Source organism: Schistocerca americana, chromosome X, assembly GCF_021461395.2.
Source record: "Schistocerca americana isolate TAMUIC-IGC-003095 chromosome X, iqSchAmer2.1, whole genome shotgun sequence".
Taxonomy (NCBI): Eukaryota; Metazoa; Arthropoda; class Insecta; order Orthoptera; family Acrididae; genus Schistocerca; species Schistocerca americana.
Genome location: NC_060130.1, coordinates 86,487,008 through 86,502,924, shown reverse-complemented (window position 1 = coordinate 86,502,924; position 15,917 = coordinate 86,487,008). Strand labels below are relative to the sequence as shown.

Below are 15,917 nucleotides of genomic sequence, written 5' to 3'. Positions count from 1 at the left end.
TCTGTTGCTGTGCGTTTCCATTCCATGATTAATGTGATTTGAAGAGAAGTAATAAAATGAGCTCTAACATGGAAAGTAAGCATTTCCGGACACATGTCCACATAACATATTTTCTCTCTCTGTGTGTGAGGAACGTTTCCCGAAGGTTTGGCCGTACCTTTCTGTAACACCCTGTATACAACTACAGAAATCTGTAATTATTGATACATGTTTAATTACCCGAAAGTTCCTAAATGCAATGTAATGTATACCGTACGGTTAAAAGGAAGTCACGCTTGATCAAGGTCCGGGTCACTTTCCATTTTTAACCAGACATAGCGTTTGAGAAAGGAAAGAAATAATAATGTGAATAAATAGTTTATAATCTGTATAGTAAGAAGTTTTTGAGTGAAATATTTGCTTTTGCAAAAAATTAACCCTCCCCCCCCCCCCCCCCCCCCTTGCCCTTTCCTGTAGCAGAGCGATTATACATCAACAGTATACATTACATTGGATGCATAAATATAGCCAGTAATCTACATATTGGTGAAAAGTTGTAGTTTCGGATGAATCGCTGGCTGTAAATGGGACTGCATAAGCATTCATTATGTTGTAAATACTAGGTCTTTCCACATGGTTGTATAAAATGGGTAAATGGGAGTTGTTTATGGGTGAAATACTGTTAGGTACCACAGTCGTCTAGAAATCGTACAATTTTCAGGTATTCACAGTACCATCACCTGTTCTTGTAAGTTTTAGAGGCTTATTTTTCCTTCAGCGTGCAGTGGATATGCATTCCACTAAGATAACACATTGCCCTATAGCCCCAAAATTTCAACAGTCGTCTTTAAAACTCAGTTGGTGCTGTATTATTCCTGATCACTTAATTATTGATAATATAATGTAAATGGACAGATAAAAAATCTAGTCACCAAGCGGTGGCAGGGGAGCATACACACAAAAGGATTTAACTTTTACAAGCTTTTGGGAGCCAGTAGTTCCTCTTCCTGGCAGAAGAGTTGAAGGGGAAGGAAGAAGTGCAAAGGAAAGGGGCTGGAGAGGTTTAGGGAAAAGTGTACTGTTCAGGAAAGTCACCCAGGACCCCTGGTCCTTACCGTTAAGTCTCCCCTGACCAGGGGTCTTGGGTGACTTTCCTGAACAGTACCCCTTTCACTGAACCTGTCCAGTCCTTTCCTTCATCCCTCTTTCTTCCCCCTTCAATTCTTCTCCCAGAAGAAGTAGCCAGTGGCTCCAAAACCTTGTAAAAGTTAAAACCGTTAGTGTGTGTTCCCTTGCTGCCACTTGGTGAGTGTATATATATGATCAATAATTGATTATTTTCTTTTTTATGAACACTTAATTAGGTAGCCATGTCACTATCGTACATACTCAAATCTCAGCCACGCCTTTTTCTGGTTTTTGGGGTCCAAAAAACAGCCTGCAGATTAGAATCAAGTGCAGAGGAAATGGAAGTCCTGAAAAATTGTGCTAGGAGCCACCACGACTAACTTTTGCCATTGAATATATGCAACGCTACACAGACATGCTTTGCAGGTCAAATATTAAAATTCTTTACATAAATACCAACAATGCATAAGGCTGTAAGATTCTTGCATGAGTTGGTAAGCTGTGGATCATTCTGATTTCACGTATTGTTTCATTAAATTTTGTGAAGTGCTTGTGTTAGTGAACCATAATGAAGCACTTTCATTATAGAGCCAAATTCCAGAAGGAAGTTATTTCTTGTGCAGAAAAAAAGTTCTATTCATGCTACATGTCTGACAGGTCTGCGATACTGTACGGGATTAATGAGAGTAACGTTAGATAATGGCGACTGCAAATAGACAAATTATTTGAATTTTCCAGTGCAGGGAAGCCTTTAGTGGCCCAAAATGTGGCCGATTTGCTCTTGAAGTAATTTTAAACAAGTTTGTTAAGGAACAGCGTCAATCATTCCTGCGTATGAGTGGTGAAACTTTTTAAAATTAAGGCACATGAAATTGCTAGAGTGCAAAATACTGAAAATTTTGAGGCTAGTCGCAACTGGAGTGCTCTTTTTATGAAGTGCAGTGGTTTTTCGCTTCAGGTGCTAACTTCAGTTGCCCAGAAGCTGCCAAAAAATTACAAAGAAAAACTTGTGGAATTTCAGTGCTTCATAATCAGGCAACGCACTGAAAACCAGTATCTTCTTGGCCAGATAGGGAATGCTGACCAAACTCTCATATATATTTTGACATGCCATCGAATTATATAGTTGACACCAGAGGAAAGAAAGATATAAGTATTGTTACCTCAGGGAGCGGAAAACAGCTGTCTGTCATGGTTGCTTGCACAGCTGATGAACATAAGTTACCCCCATTCGTATTTTTCAAGCGAAAGACTACTGAAATTGGAAGTTTTTCTAAAAACTGTAATTGTACAAGCAAATGAAAGTGGGTGGCTTTTGGAGGCCATGGTGCTGGAATGGATTAGACTTATATAGAATCTGATTGATATTTTAAACATTTCTTAAAATTTGTTTTATTAATAAAATTTTGTTTTCTATTTCTGCTTTTAATTTGTAAGCTGCTTTTTTTTAAAACTGTTGCTAGTCATACATTTCAAGTCTACTATGAAAATCTGTTTGGCAAGCCTGTGTGGCCAATGCTACATCTTGATGTGTCACTACCAGTGACGAGCTGATTCCTCTGAACTGTGAATCACGTACATTCTTTGCTATAAGAACACACAACTGTAAACATTGCGCCATGTATTCTTTGATTTCAGCTTTTTCCTCACTTACATTCTGTCCGCCTAATGAACTCGTGTGTGACAACAGCAAACGTGGAAGAATATACAAATCATGTTACGTTTACATTTGTATTATTCTTGTGCAGAATAGTAGTACAGTCAGAAATGAAGTCTGGCAGCTCACTTCTAGTATTTATTTTTAAATCTTCTGCGACTATAAATAATGTCCGAAAGAGTAAATTAATCTACAAAAAACCATGCTTAAGCGACTGTTAAGCATACGACTCGAACCAAACTACTGTATCTGTATCTTCATCCATTCTGTCTAATTTGTATGTCATTTTTTAGATTTTGAAGTGCAACCTACTTTTTCCTCTTGAATTTAGAGTCTCATTTTTCAGGTGTGGCTTAGATTTGGGTAAATACAGTAATTGTAAATGCGTGACTATGTCATCTCTCAGCTGCCTCGAGGGTACGGTGACCGTTAACAGTAATGGCTTGTGGTGGTCTCCAATCAAACCAGCCCAACAGCCATTGCCATGTGATGTAATTATTTACAGTCATAATGCAGAGTAGATTTGTGTATTGTGATATTAGTATTAATAACTTCTATGTTGCAGACCATGCCATACCTCTCAAGGAATCACATACAGGCCAAACAAGCAATGAATTAGAGGACAGAATCACCATTCAGTTGAGTCACAGACCAGACAAAAGCAAAGACCTACAAGGGTGAGGTAGAGTAAGTTGTGAAACATCTGACGAACAGGAAAAAGGGAACCAATTTAACATACAGGTTAAAATGTTACACAAAGAGGAGTGAATCTAATGAACGGAAAACAACAATAAGGTAGTTTCCAGGATATGGAAAATAGAAAAAGTTTTGAGGTAGCAAGTGAAGATATAGAAAAGTGTGAAGGCTGCCTAGGAGGAATTTGGGTGCAAAGGGGCAGTGGTAGGCTAGGATTCATATAAATGATGGGCTGAATTGGAGTCACTTTTACTATCAGGCTATTTCAGAGGAGGGAGTCTGTTGGGGAGCTGTCTATCGGTCAAAAGTAAAGAATACTCTTTAAAGTCCCTACATTGCACCTGGGTGATAATATAACATTGGCAACAATTGGACAGTGCGAGCAGTCTCTGTGAACGATATACCCAGTTAATTATGAGCTTGTGCCTAATTTTCTGCGTGTGTTAACAAATACGTTTCTTGCTTATGCGAGTGTGATGCTCTTTGACACTGTCTTTTCAGTGACCAATGACACTGATTTCAAGTATATCATGAAACAAGAGTCTAGCACAGCTTGTGTGTGGGACTGGAGTCAGGAATATATTTATTTATTTTATTTATTTATGCATTTATTTTACCTGGCAAGATTAGGGCCTTCAGGCCCTCTCTTACACCTAACCAGGCATACTCAGATTCAACAAATTTCAGCTTCTACAGAACATTAAGGACATATGTTATACAGTATTAATGTTAAAGAAAAAAAATAGAGATTATAAAAGTAGTACAATGATAATTATAACAATCAAAAAATAATTATAACAATCAAGAATAATAATAATAATAATAATGACTATGTATATGACAGTAAACATATTTTTCTTTTATGAATGTCAGTCCTATTGCTAGTTGGGAGTTTTCTCGTTATATTCTTGCAGCTTGTGTGTTATTCTCATCAAGCAGAGACATAAGATGATGGAATGGGGTGAAAGAGATATAGAAGAGGTAGATAGGTTAGAGGAAGAGAAATAGAATGGTAAAATTCGAAGCTATGATGGAGAGGAGAGAAAAAAAAATGAGAGGGGCACAACAATGGTAGCTATACCGTCCCTAATATGTAAGTCTTGAGTTCCCTCTTGAATGTTGAGTGGTTTTGGATAAGACGCAGATCACAGGGGAGCGCGTTCCATAGTCATATGGCTGAGGTGGAGAATGACACGGAGAAAGATTTTGTGTTATGTAAAGGTACAGCCAAGATGCTAGACATATCCGATCTGGTATTGCGGTTGTAGAATGATGATAGGTGTTTAATGTGAGAAGATAAGTATTGGGGGCACCAGTGGCTAAGAAATCGATGAAGTAAGCACATCGTGTGGAGATCGCGTGCCTTCTGTGGGCGTATCCAACCTAGCTGGGAGTATGAAGGACTGATATGATCTTACAACCGTATATTGCATACGTATCTAACGCAAGCATTCATCACTAGCTCGAGGCATCTCGAATTTTCACTATTTGTGCCGTGTTGAACTACATCACAGTAGTAAAGATTAGGCAAGACTAGTGTTTGGACTAATTTTTGTATATATGTAATATATGACAGTAGTACATAAAAATGTCTGTAAACCAGCATTTACCTGAGCAAGTAGTGGTTATTTGAACATTAGCATGATTGTAGTATTCCTTCAATTCATTTCGTTACAACAGTTTCTAGTTCTACTTCAGAATGATGTGATGTGTTTCGAAATCGTCTTATCTCGTTGAAATATCAGGAAGCTAGTAAATAATGACAAGTCAGCAGATGATGATGATGATGATCCTCTCCCCTCCTCCCCGACTCCTCTCCCCTCCTCCTCCCCGACTCCTCTCCCCTCCTCCTCCCCGACTCCTCTCCCCTCCTCCTCCCCGACTCCTCTCCCCTCCTCCTCCCCGACTCCTCTCCCCTCCTCCTCCCCGACTCCTCTCCCCTCCTCCTCCCCGACTCCTCTCCCCTCCTCCTCCCCGACTCCTCTCCCCTCCTCCTCCCCGACTCCTCTCCCCTCCTCCTCCCCGACTCCTCTCCCCTCCTCCTCCCCGACTCCTCTCCCCTCCTCCTCCCCGACTCCTCTCCCCTCCTCCTCCCCGACTCCTCTCCCCTCCTCCCCGACTCCTCTCCCCTCCTCCTCCCCGACTCCTCTCCCCTCCTCCTCCCCGACTCCTCTCCCCTCCTCCTCCCCGACTCCTCTCCCCTCCTCCTCCCCGACTCCTCTCCCCTCCTCCTCCCCGACTCCTCTCCCCTCCTCCTCCCCGACTCCTCTCCCCTCCTCCTCCCCGACTCCTCTCCCCTCCTCCTCCCCGACTCCTCTCCCCTCCTCCTCCCCGACTCCTCTCCCCTCCTCCTCCCCGACTCCTCTCCCCTCCTCCTCCCCGACTCCTCTCCCCTCCTCCTGCCCGACTCCTCTCCCCTCCTCCTCCCCGACTCCTCTCCCCTCCTCCTCCCCGACTCCTCTCCCCTCCTCCTCCCCGACTCCTCTCCCCTCCTCCTCCCCGACTCCTCTCCCCTCCTCTCCCCTCCTCCTCCCCGACTCCTCTCCCCTCCTCCTCCCCCCCTCCTCCCCGACTCCTCTCCCCTCCTCCTCCCCCCTCCTCCTCCCCCCTCCTCCTCCTCCCCCCTCCTCCTCCCCCCTCCTCCTCCCTCCTCCTCCCCCCTCCTCCTCCCCCCTCCTCCTCTCCCCCCCTCCTCCCCCCTCCTCCTCCTCCCCCCTCCTCCTCCTCCCCCCTCCTCCTCCTCCCCCCTCCTCCTCCTCCCCCCTCCTCCTCCTCCCCCCTCCTCCTCCTCCCCCCTCCTCCTTTCCCTCCCCCTCCTCCTTCCCTCCCCCTCCTCCTTCCCTCCCCCTCCTCCTTCCCTCCCCCTCCTCCTCTCCCCCCTCCTCCTCTCCCCCCTCCTCCTCTCCCCCCTCCTCCTCTCCCCCCTCCTCCTCCTCTCCCCCCCCCCTCCTCCTCTCCCCCCTCCTCCTCTCCCCCCTCCTCCTCCTCTCCCCCCTCCTCCTCCTCTCCCCCCTCCTCCTCCTCTCCCCCCTCCTCCTCCTCTCCCCCCTCCTCCTCCTCTCCCCCCTCCTCCTCCTCTCCCCCCTCCTCCTCCTCTCCCCCCTCCTCCTCCTCTCCCCCCTCCTCCTCCTCTCCCCCCTCCTCCTCCTCTCCCCCCCCTCCTCCTCTCCCCCCTCCTCCTCCTCTCCCCCCCCTCCTCCTCTCCCCCCTCCTCCTCCTCTCCCCCCCCCTCCTCCTCTCCCCCCCCTCCTCCTCTCCCCCCCTCCTCCTCTCCCCCCCCTCCTCCTCTCCCCCCTCCTCCTCTCCCCTCTCCTCCTCTCCCCCCCTCCTCCTCCTCTCCCCCCTCCTCCTCCTCTCCCCCCCCTCCTCCTCTCCCCCCCTCCTCCTCTCCCCCCCTCCTCCTCTCCCCCCCTCCTCCTCTCCCCCCTCCTCCTCTCCCCCCCTCCTCCTCTCCCCCCCCTCCTCCTCTCCCCCCCCTCCTCCTCTCCCCCCCTCCTCCTCTCCCCCCCTCCTCCTCTCCCCCCCTCCTCCTCTCCCCCCCCTCCTCCTCTCCCCCCCTCCTCCTCTCCCCCCTCCCCCCCTCCTCCTCTCCCCCCCTCCTCCTCTCCCCCCCTCCTCCTCTCCCCTCCTCCTCCTCCCCCCTCCTCCTCCTCCTCCCCCTCCCCCCTCCCCCCTCCTCCTCCTCCCCCCTCCGACTCCTCTCCACTCCCCCCCTGCCCCGCCCCGACTCCTCTCCACTCCACTCTATCCCACCCCACATGCCTGCATTATTGGTTCTCCCTTTCGTTATTGGACGTCTGGTTCTATAACTTTTTGTCATTCTAATAATTGATTGAGATGTGTAAGTACAAAATTATCTTAGTAGTATAGTAGTTTTCTGCCTCAATTTGCTTTCATTTGTGTAAAAAGGTTTTAAGTTTCTATTATAGACTGAATTCGGAACCTCCTCATAATTCTTTGTACTCTGGGGATTTATTTATGAACTAAATAGTTTTCATTAGATTTAATAATTTAGCACTAAATGAAGCAGTCACAGGAATTAATTTTCTTTTTGTTTAGTTGACTGTTATTCACCCACGGCCACCTGCTAACAGAGGACCGAGTAAAAATACTGAGTCAGCAAAAGCTACAGTGGAACCAGCATCTGTGCAGGACACTCTATTGAAGGAACAAAAAGATCAGCATGCTTCTGCTGCAGATGTAGCTGTGGCATCTGAACAAGTGCAGCAGCCACTGCAAGGTCATGCACATGTAGACAAACATCATGTAGAACTTCGGCCAGTTCAGACTGTTAGTGATGTCTACCTAACTTCAGGAATGGACTCCACACAAGCAGCTGTTGCTGGTGGTAGTAAGTATAGTTGTCTGTGAACAAAAGAGAACGTGTGCATGCGTGTGTATAACCTAAGTGAAACTTTTCATCACTGAGATGCTGGCTTGATTTGATTGCACATTTTGCAGTAGGAAAAAAAAAAAGTTAGGTTTGATAGGTTTCTTGTCATAGTCCACCTACCTTTGGTTCTTGTATCATTTAGTGTATTTTCCTTAGGATAATTAGAAATCAAAATCGACAAAGGATTGTTGATGTTTGGTTTTCAGTGATCAATTAAATTTCATCCATAATGTATATGGCAGGAGTCACAGTGTGCTGTGTGTTATAATACTCCCACAGCAATACAGGTCAACACTCTATGGTTATTTATTTTTTGTAAATCACTTGGCAAACATGATGCCCTTATGTTCAGAATACTTATTACATGGCAAATTAAACTGGTAACCTGGCCACAGTGACAGCACTGCCATGTTCGTACCTGAGAAGCAGTGAGGGGAGGTGGCAATAGTGTACACTCCAGTATTCTTAACACTTTGCTGTCCGCACGTCTCGTACAAATTTATTGGTGCCGGCATCGCTAATTCGAATTACTCGACTTGTTGCTGGCCATTCTTGACATCATCAAGAGATTATAAATTGTTACGTTTTACTAATCGCATCGTTAGTTCTCATAAGTTCTCAACCGTGTTCCCATTCTTTCATGAAATTTTGAAGATATACATACATTTGTTTATTTACATTGTCTTTGGTACTTAGTATTTCTCTTTCATATGATATACAACAAAACAGTCTCCAAGATGTAACACAACTCCACAAGACTTGCAAATTAAGTTTGCTTTTTTGGTTTTCATTTATTCATTTCAGAAATTCGTAGGCCTATTAGTTGATATTGCTTTACGTGACCGGAAAGTCTGTCAACCGGATCATGATGAGACGTACATGATGAAGTGGCAACCTCCAAGTTTTTCTCCACGCATTCATTGTAAATAATTGTATCGTCCCTTTTGTCTGCCATGATGAAAGGGCACAAGTACTTATAAAAACAAAAAACTTGTTGACGTGTGTAACTTATTGTTACCTAAACAGAACACCAACAGAATGCAAAAGATACTAAAGTGGTGTTGCCAGTCACTGCACGGTACTATGCTCACGACACCACTGTGGTGTCGCCGGACAGCTGAGTGTTAAAAGTGGATGACTGACAGCCTTTAGGGTCTTTTAATGTCACAACACTAAAATCTAATACAACTGCATAAGCAAATTTACCGAATGGTCTAATGGTTCATGTGTTCAGCTAATATCACCAACACCAGAGGTTCAATTGTCGGCAACTGCTTAAAGTCGCTAGTGGAAACGCCTGCAAAGAAGTCCACACAGTCTTGTGCGGCCAGCTGAAAAGCTACTTGAATATAAAATATATGTTTGACGACTTTGCATCAATCATTGGGAGCAATCTGAAAGTTATATTATTCTCAAAGAATCAAGTTTTCCAAGATTTGCTAGCAATTCTTTTTATTACTGTTACCAGTTTCGACAGATCTGTGTTGTCATCATTCGGTCTGCAACTTACAAAAACAAAGATCCCTGTTGAAGATGGCTCAGACATGCACTATTTCATGTTTAGATGTACAGGTGCTTGTTACAATACTGAAAGCCGCATAATGATGTTGCATCAATTTGTAATAAATAGTGGTGGGGAACGTCTGCATGTTCCAAATAAAATAACACACAATTAAAACATACAAGATGTTTTGCTGATGTACTTTGTGCCTACTTATACTGAAAGCTAGAAAGGGCAAACTATGAGCACTTTATCATATGTAAGCTTCGAATTCCACAGTACATGCACAATTTTTTTTTTTTTTAATGGATGCATATTCTCTTATAGCTTAGGAACTGTACCACAAATTCCACAATATTTTTCAGTAATTGATGACATTTTTGTCAAGACTTTTGATATGACTCTGTGTTGATTAATAATCTGAACTATGTGAACTTACTTTCTAAAAATGACAGTTTGTCATCCATTACATGTAAACCTATGATGTATATTTAATTGTAAATTTTACTTTAAAGAAAATGATGCTGTATATTTTCAAAACAGATTGTTGTTTAAAATCTGTGATTTAAAATGTTACTGAAATTGTCTTAAAAATAATTTTAATGAGATTGAAAAAAAGACATAATTCCAGCGTGGTACATGTATCGATTTATAGATTATGGGACACCACTATGTAAACAACTTTATACTTATTTATCTGAGAAATTTTATACTAGCTGAACTCTGTGAGCAAAAGTATCCGGACACCTTCAAAAACATATGTTTTTCCTATTAGTGGCATTGTGCTTCCATAAAGTGCCAGGTACTCCATATCAGCGACCTCGGTATTCATTAGACATCGTGAAAAAGCAGAATAGGGCACTCCGCAGAACTCATGGACTTCGAACGTGGTCAGGTGATTGGGTGTCACTAGTATCATACATCTGTAAGCAAAATTTTCCACACTCCTAAACATCCCTATGTACACTGTTTCCGATGTGATAGTGAAGAGGAAACGTGAAGGGACATGTACAGCACAAAAACGTACAGGCCAACCTCGTGTGTTGACTGACAGGCCACTGACAGTTGAAGAGGGTCGAAATGTGCAATCGGTAGACATCTATCCAGACCATCACACAGGAATTCCAAATTGCATCAGGATCCACTACAAGTACTATGACAGCTAGGCGGGAGGCGAGAAAACTTGGGTTTCATGGTCGAGCGGCTGCTCATAAGCCACACATCACGCCGGTAAATGCCATACAATGCCTCGCTTGATGTAAGGAGCATGAACATTGGATGATGGAACAGTGGAGAAGTATTGTGTGGAGTGAAAAATTACGGTACACAATGTGGCAATCCGATGGCTGGGTGTGAGTATGGCGAATGCCCAGTGATCGTCATTTGCCAGCATGAGTAGTACCAACAGTAAAATTCGGAGGCGGTGGTGTTATTGTGTGGACGTGTTTTTCATGGAGAGAGCTTGCACCCCTTGTTTTGCGTGGCACACTCACAGCACAGGCCTTCATTGATGTTTTAAGCACCTTCTTGCTTCCCACTGTTGAAGAGCAATTCGGGGATGGTGATTGCACCTTTCAAAACGATCGAGCACCTGCTCATAATGCACGGCCTGTGGCAGAGTGGCTACACGACAATAACATCCCTCTAATGGACTGGCCTGCAAAGAGTCCTGACCTGAATGCTATAGAACAACTTTGGGTTGTTCTGGAACCCTGACATCGATACCTCTCCTCAGTGCTGCACTCCATGAAGAATGGGCTGCCCTTCCCCAAGAAACCTTCCTGCACCTGATTGAAGATATGCCTGCGAGAGTGGAAGCTGTCATCACAGCTACGGGTGGACCAGCATTATATTGAATTCCAGCATTACCGATGGAAGGTGCCACAATCTTGTAAGTCATTTGCAGCCATGTGTCCGGATACTTTTGATCACCAAGTGTATGTCACCATCATGGTTTGAGCCATTAGTGTATGCTGGGAAATCAGCGCTTTTTTATCTTGTACATTTTAACTCTGTGTTGTTTTATTTGTTATATACTGATTTTCTGTGCCACTTTTAACAAAAACTTAACACATCATCACCATGTGACTTCCAGTGTTACAAGCGTGTACATCTAATAATGTTACAAGCTACTGTCTAATATTGAAGTAGTGTATACAGTGGCTATAAGAAATCGTATATGTTTGCCCTCTTCATTTACGCTGTTTGTTTTTGTACCTTTCAGAGCAAATGATGACCCGTTGCTCTGTTGGAACCGGTCATAGTAATGAAAAGAATTGCTAGCGATCTCGACAAACTTGGTTCTTCAAGACTAATATTGAATAAAAAAAAAAATCTGTGAAATTGACATGCAAATCACCATAGTAGTAGTATTACATTTAAAGACTTGCGCCAGAAAAGGTGATACACAATGTTTGTTTATTAGCAGCAAATGCATCAACCATTATTTATTTTGGGTTCAGAGAGATACTTGACGTATTATGTCTATGGATCTTCTTCTTTGCAAGATTCCAGACCAGTTCATTAGGATTTACTAGATGGTATGGCAGTAGGAGGTAGGGAACCATTGTCGTGCAAAAGTTTGAGAAGGTTGGTGCTCTTAATCAATCAAAAAGTTTGCCTTTAATTGTCTCTCTATATTTTTAATTATTTTCTGTCCATTCTTACATGATAGTCTGAAGTTTTCTTCTTATCGTCATAGAAGAGAAATGACAATGAAGTGAAACCCTATGTTTGGGAACAATGAAAAAATACCTCGCACTGCTCTTTGACAGTACTTGTTGGATGCTGTCACTTTTCTACATCTATTCACAGTATAGTGTATATGAAAAATGACTCGTTTATTTAGACTTCTTTTGAAATCAAATCTAGTAGATGGTATAGATTTTTCTCTCAGTTTCTTTGCTAGCCTGTAAGTCCAGTTTTGTGCAGCAAAAACAGTGAAGTTTTTGCAGAGAGAGTTTCCCTTTATTGTTCATAGTATGACAGAAATTTCTGACTAATAATACATTTACGTATCTCATCAGTGAAATACTTAAATGCATTTTACTAGTTCTGTTTTGGGGCAGATACTTAAATCCTGCTCCACTTGACATTGTGTCTCTCCTTCCACGATTTGCACACCATTAACTTGCTTCAACTTTTCTTTGTCAAGGTTTGCTTACACCTTCTGTCACTTTCGCTGTTGGCACTATCGCACGTTTCTGGTTCTCATTGTCAGTTAAATTAATAATGATAGCAGCTGGTTGTCATATCTTCCTGCAAAGGTATTTTCCAAGATCACTTTTCATGCTGCACAACTTTGAATGTGACTATACCCAGTCATGTGACTATACCCAGTCATGTGACTATACCCAGTCATGTGACTATACCCAGTCATGTGACTATACCCAGTCATGTGACTATACCCAGTCATGTGACTATACCCAGTCATGTGACTATACCCAGTCATGTGACTATACCCAGTCATGTGACTATACCCAGTCATGTGACTATACCCAGTCATGTGACTATACCCAGTCATGTGACTATACCCAGTCATGTGACTATACCCAGTCATGTGACTATACCCAGTCATGTGACTATACCCAGTCATGTGACTATACCCAGTCATGTGACTATACCCAGTCATGTGACTATACCCAGTCATGTGACTATACCCAGTCATGTGACTATACCCAGTCATGTGACTATACCCAGTCATGTGACTATACCCAGTCATGTGACTATACCCAGTCATGTGACTATACCCAGTCATGTGACTATACCCAGTCATGTGACTATACCCAGTCATGTGACTATACCCAGTCATGTGACTATACCCAGTCATGTGACTATACCCAGTCATGTGACTATACCCAGTCATGTGACTATACCCAGTCATGTGACTATACCCAGTCATGTGACTATACCCAGTCATGTGACTATACCCAGTCATGTGACTATACCCAGTCATGTGACTATACCCAGTCATGTGACTATACCCAGTCATGTGACTATACCCAGTCATGTGACTATACCCAGTCATGTGACTATACCCAGTCATGTGACTATACCCAGTCATGTGACTATACCCAGTCATGTGACTATACCCAGTCATGTGACTATACCCAGTCATGTGACTATACCCAGTCATGTGACTATACCCAGTCATGTGACTATACCCAGTCATGTGACTATACCCAGTCATGTGACTATACCCAGTCATGTGACTATACCCAGTCATGTGACTATACCCAGTCATGTGACTATACCCAGTCATGTGACTATACCCAGTCATGTGACTATACCCAGTCATGTGACTATACCCAGTCATGTGACTATACCCAGTCATGTGACTATACCCAGTCATGTGACTATACCCAGTCATGTGACTATACCCAGTCATGTGACTATACCCAGTCATGTGACTATACCCAGTCATGTGACTATACCCAGTCATGTGACTATACCCAGTCATGTGACTATACCCAGTCATGTGACTATACCCAGTCATGTGACTATACCCAGTCATGTGACTATACCCAGTCATGTGACTATACCCAGTCATGTGACTATACCCAGTCATGTGACTATACCCAGTCATGTGACTATACCCAGTCATGTGACTATACCCAGTCATGTGACTATACCCAGTCATGTGACTATACCCAGTCATGTGACTATACCCAGTCATGTGACTATACCCAGTCATGTGACTATACCCAGTCATGTGACTATACCCAGTCATGTGACTATACCCAGTCATGTGACTATACCCAGTCATGTGACTATACCCAGTCATGTGACTATACCCAGTCATGTGACTATACCCAGTCATGTGACTATACCCAGTCATGTGACTATACCCAGTCATGTGACTATACCCAGTCATGTGACTATACCCAGTCATGTGACTATACCCAGTCATGTGACTATACCCAGTCATGTGACTATACCCAGTCATGTGACTATACCCAGTCATGTGACTATACCCAGTCATGTGACTATACCCAGTCATGTGACTATAGCCAGTCATGTGACTATAGCCAGTCATGTGACTATAGCCAGTCATGTGACTATAGCCAGTCATGTGACTATAGCCAGTCATGTGGCTATAGCCAGTCATGTGGCTATAGCCAGTCATGTGGCTATAGCCAGTCATGTGGCTATAGCCAGTCATGTGGCTATAGCCAGTCATGTGGCTATAGCCAGTCATGTGGCTATAGCCAGTCATGTGGCTATAGCCAGTCATGTGGCTATAGCCAGTCATGTGGCTATAGCCAGTCATGTGGCTATAGCCAGTCATGTGGCTATAGCCAGTCATGTGGCTATAGCCAGTCATGTGGCTATAGCCAGTCATGTGGCTATAGCCAGTCATGTGGCTATAGCCAGTCATGTGGCTATAGCCAGTCATGTGGCTATAGCCAGTCATGTGGCTATAGCCAGTCATGTGGCTATAGCCAGTCATGTGGCTATAGCCAGTCATGTGGCTATAGCCAGTCATGTGGCTATAGCCAGTCATGTGGCTATAGCCAGTCATGTGGCTATAGCCAGTCATGTGGCTATAGCCAGTCATGTGGCTATAGCCAGTCATGTGACTATAGCCAGTCATGTGACTATAGCCAGTCATGTGACTATAGCCAGTCATGTGACTATAGCCAGTCATGTGACTATAGCCAGTCATGTGACTATAGCCAGTCATGTGACTATAGCCAGTCATGTGACTATAGCCAGTCATGTGACTATGGCCAGTCATGTGACTATGGCCAGTCATGTGACTATGGCCAGTCATGTGACTATGGCCAGTCATGTGACTATGGGTAGTCATGTGACTATGGGTAGTCATGTGACTGGGTAGTCATGTGACTATACCCAGTCATGTGACTATGTTGGTACCTGCTATGGCAGGATTATCATTTTATCTTAACGAATAACAACTTACTTCCTTGTTTTGAATCAAAAGAAAATTAAAGCATGTCTTAGATTTATCAGCCATTTATACATAACACTTCATAGATTAAAACGACATACAAACTGGCTTCAAATTTTCCAAATATAATAAATTCTTTCACTGTTCTCGAAACCCTCAGTGCGGTATATAACTGGTGTCACTCCATATTTCTGAACTATGCTAACATAGGTGATTTGTATTTTCCATTATCCACATGCTCAGTATGACTGGCAGTAATAGGTATGTAATTTTACGTAGAATACATTTATAAACCTCCCAGTAACATGCAGTACTATGTAGTTTTTGCAGGATAGTAAGAGCCTTGTTGCTCTCTTGTGTTCTACTTCCATGGAGGGATGTTTTGCTTAATAAACTGTTTTGTGTGTGTGTGGGGGGGGGGGGGGGGGGGAGGAGGTTGGTGTCTTTCGTCTTAACATAACCATGGTGAAAAATGAACGTGGAAAACTGCAGACTCACCTTTCCTACAGCTAGTTGGCCAGGCGAGAAATACAAATTCAAAGAAAAGAGAAAGACCGTTATTGTCTAGACACTGAGGAAAGACTAAATGGGAAAATGCATTTTACAATGTGAAAAAAAATCAAAGGATTGCATGGTCTACAGCAAATGCAAG

At 43.6% G+C, this 15,917-nt stretch overlaps 1 protein-coding gene across 1 annotated transcript in view; it reads left to right on the top strand.

The window, feature by feature from the left end:
• Positions 1-15,917, top strand: part of LOC124554697 (calsyntenin-1) — a 74,920-nt gene that overhangs the window by 46,262 nt on the left and 12,741 nt on the right. Inside the window, exon 15 of the mRNA XM_047128323.1 lies at positions 7,520-7,811. Within this exon, the coding sequence (XP_046984279.1) occupies positions 7,520-7,811 (292 nt within the window). The remainder of the gene's footprint in view (positions 1-7,519; positions 7,812-15,917) is intronic.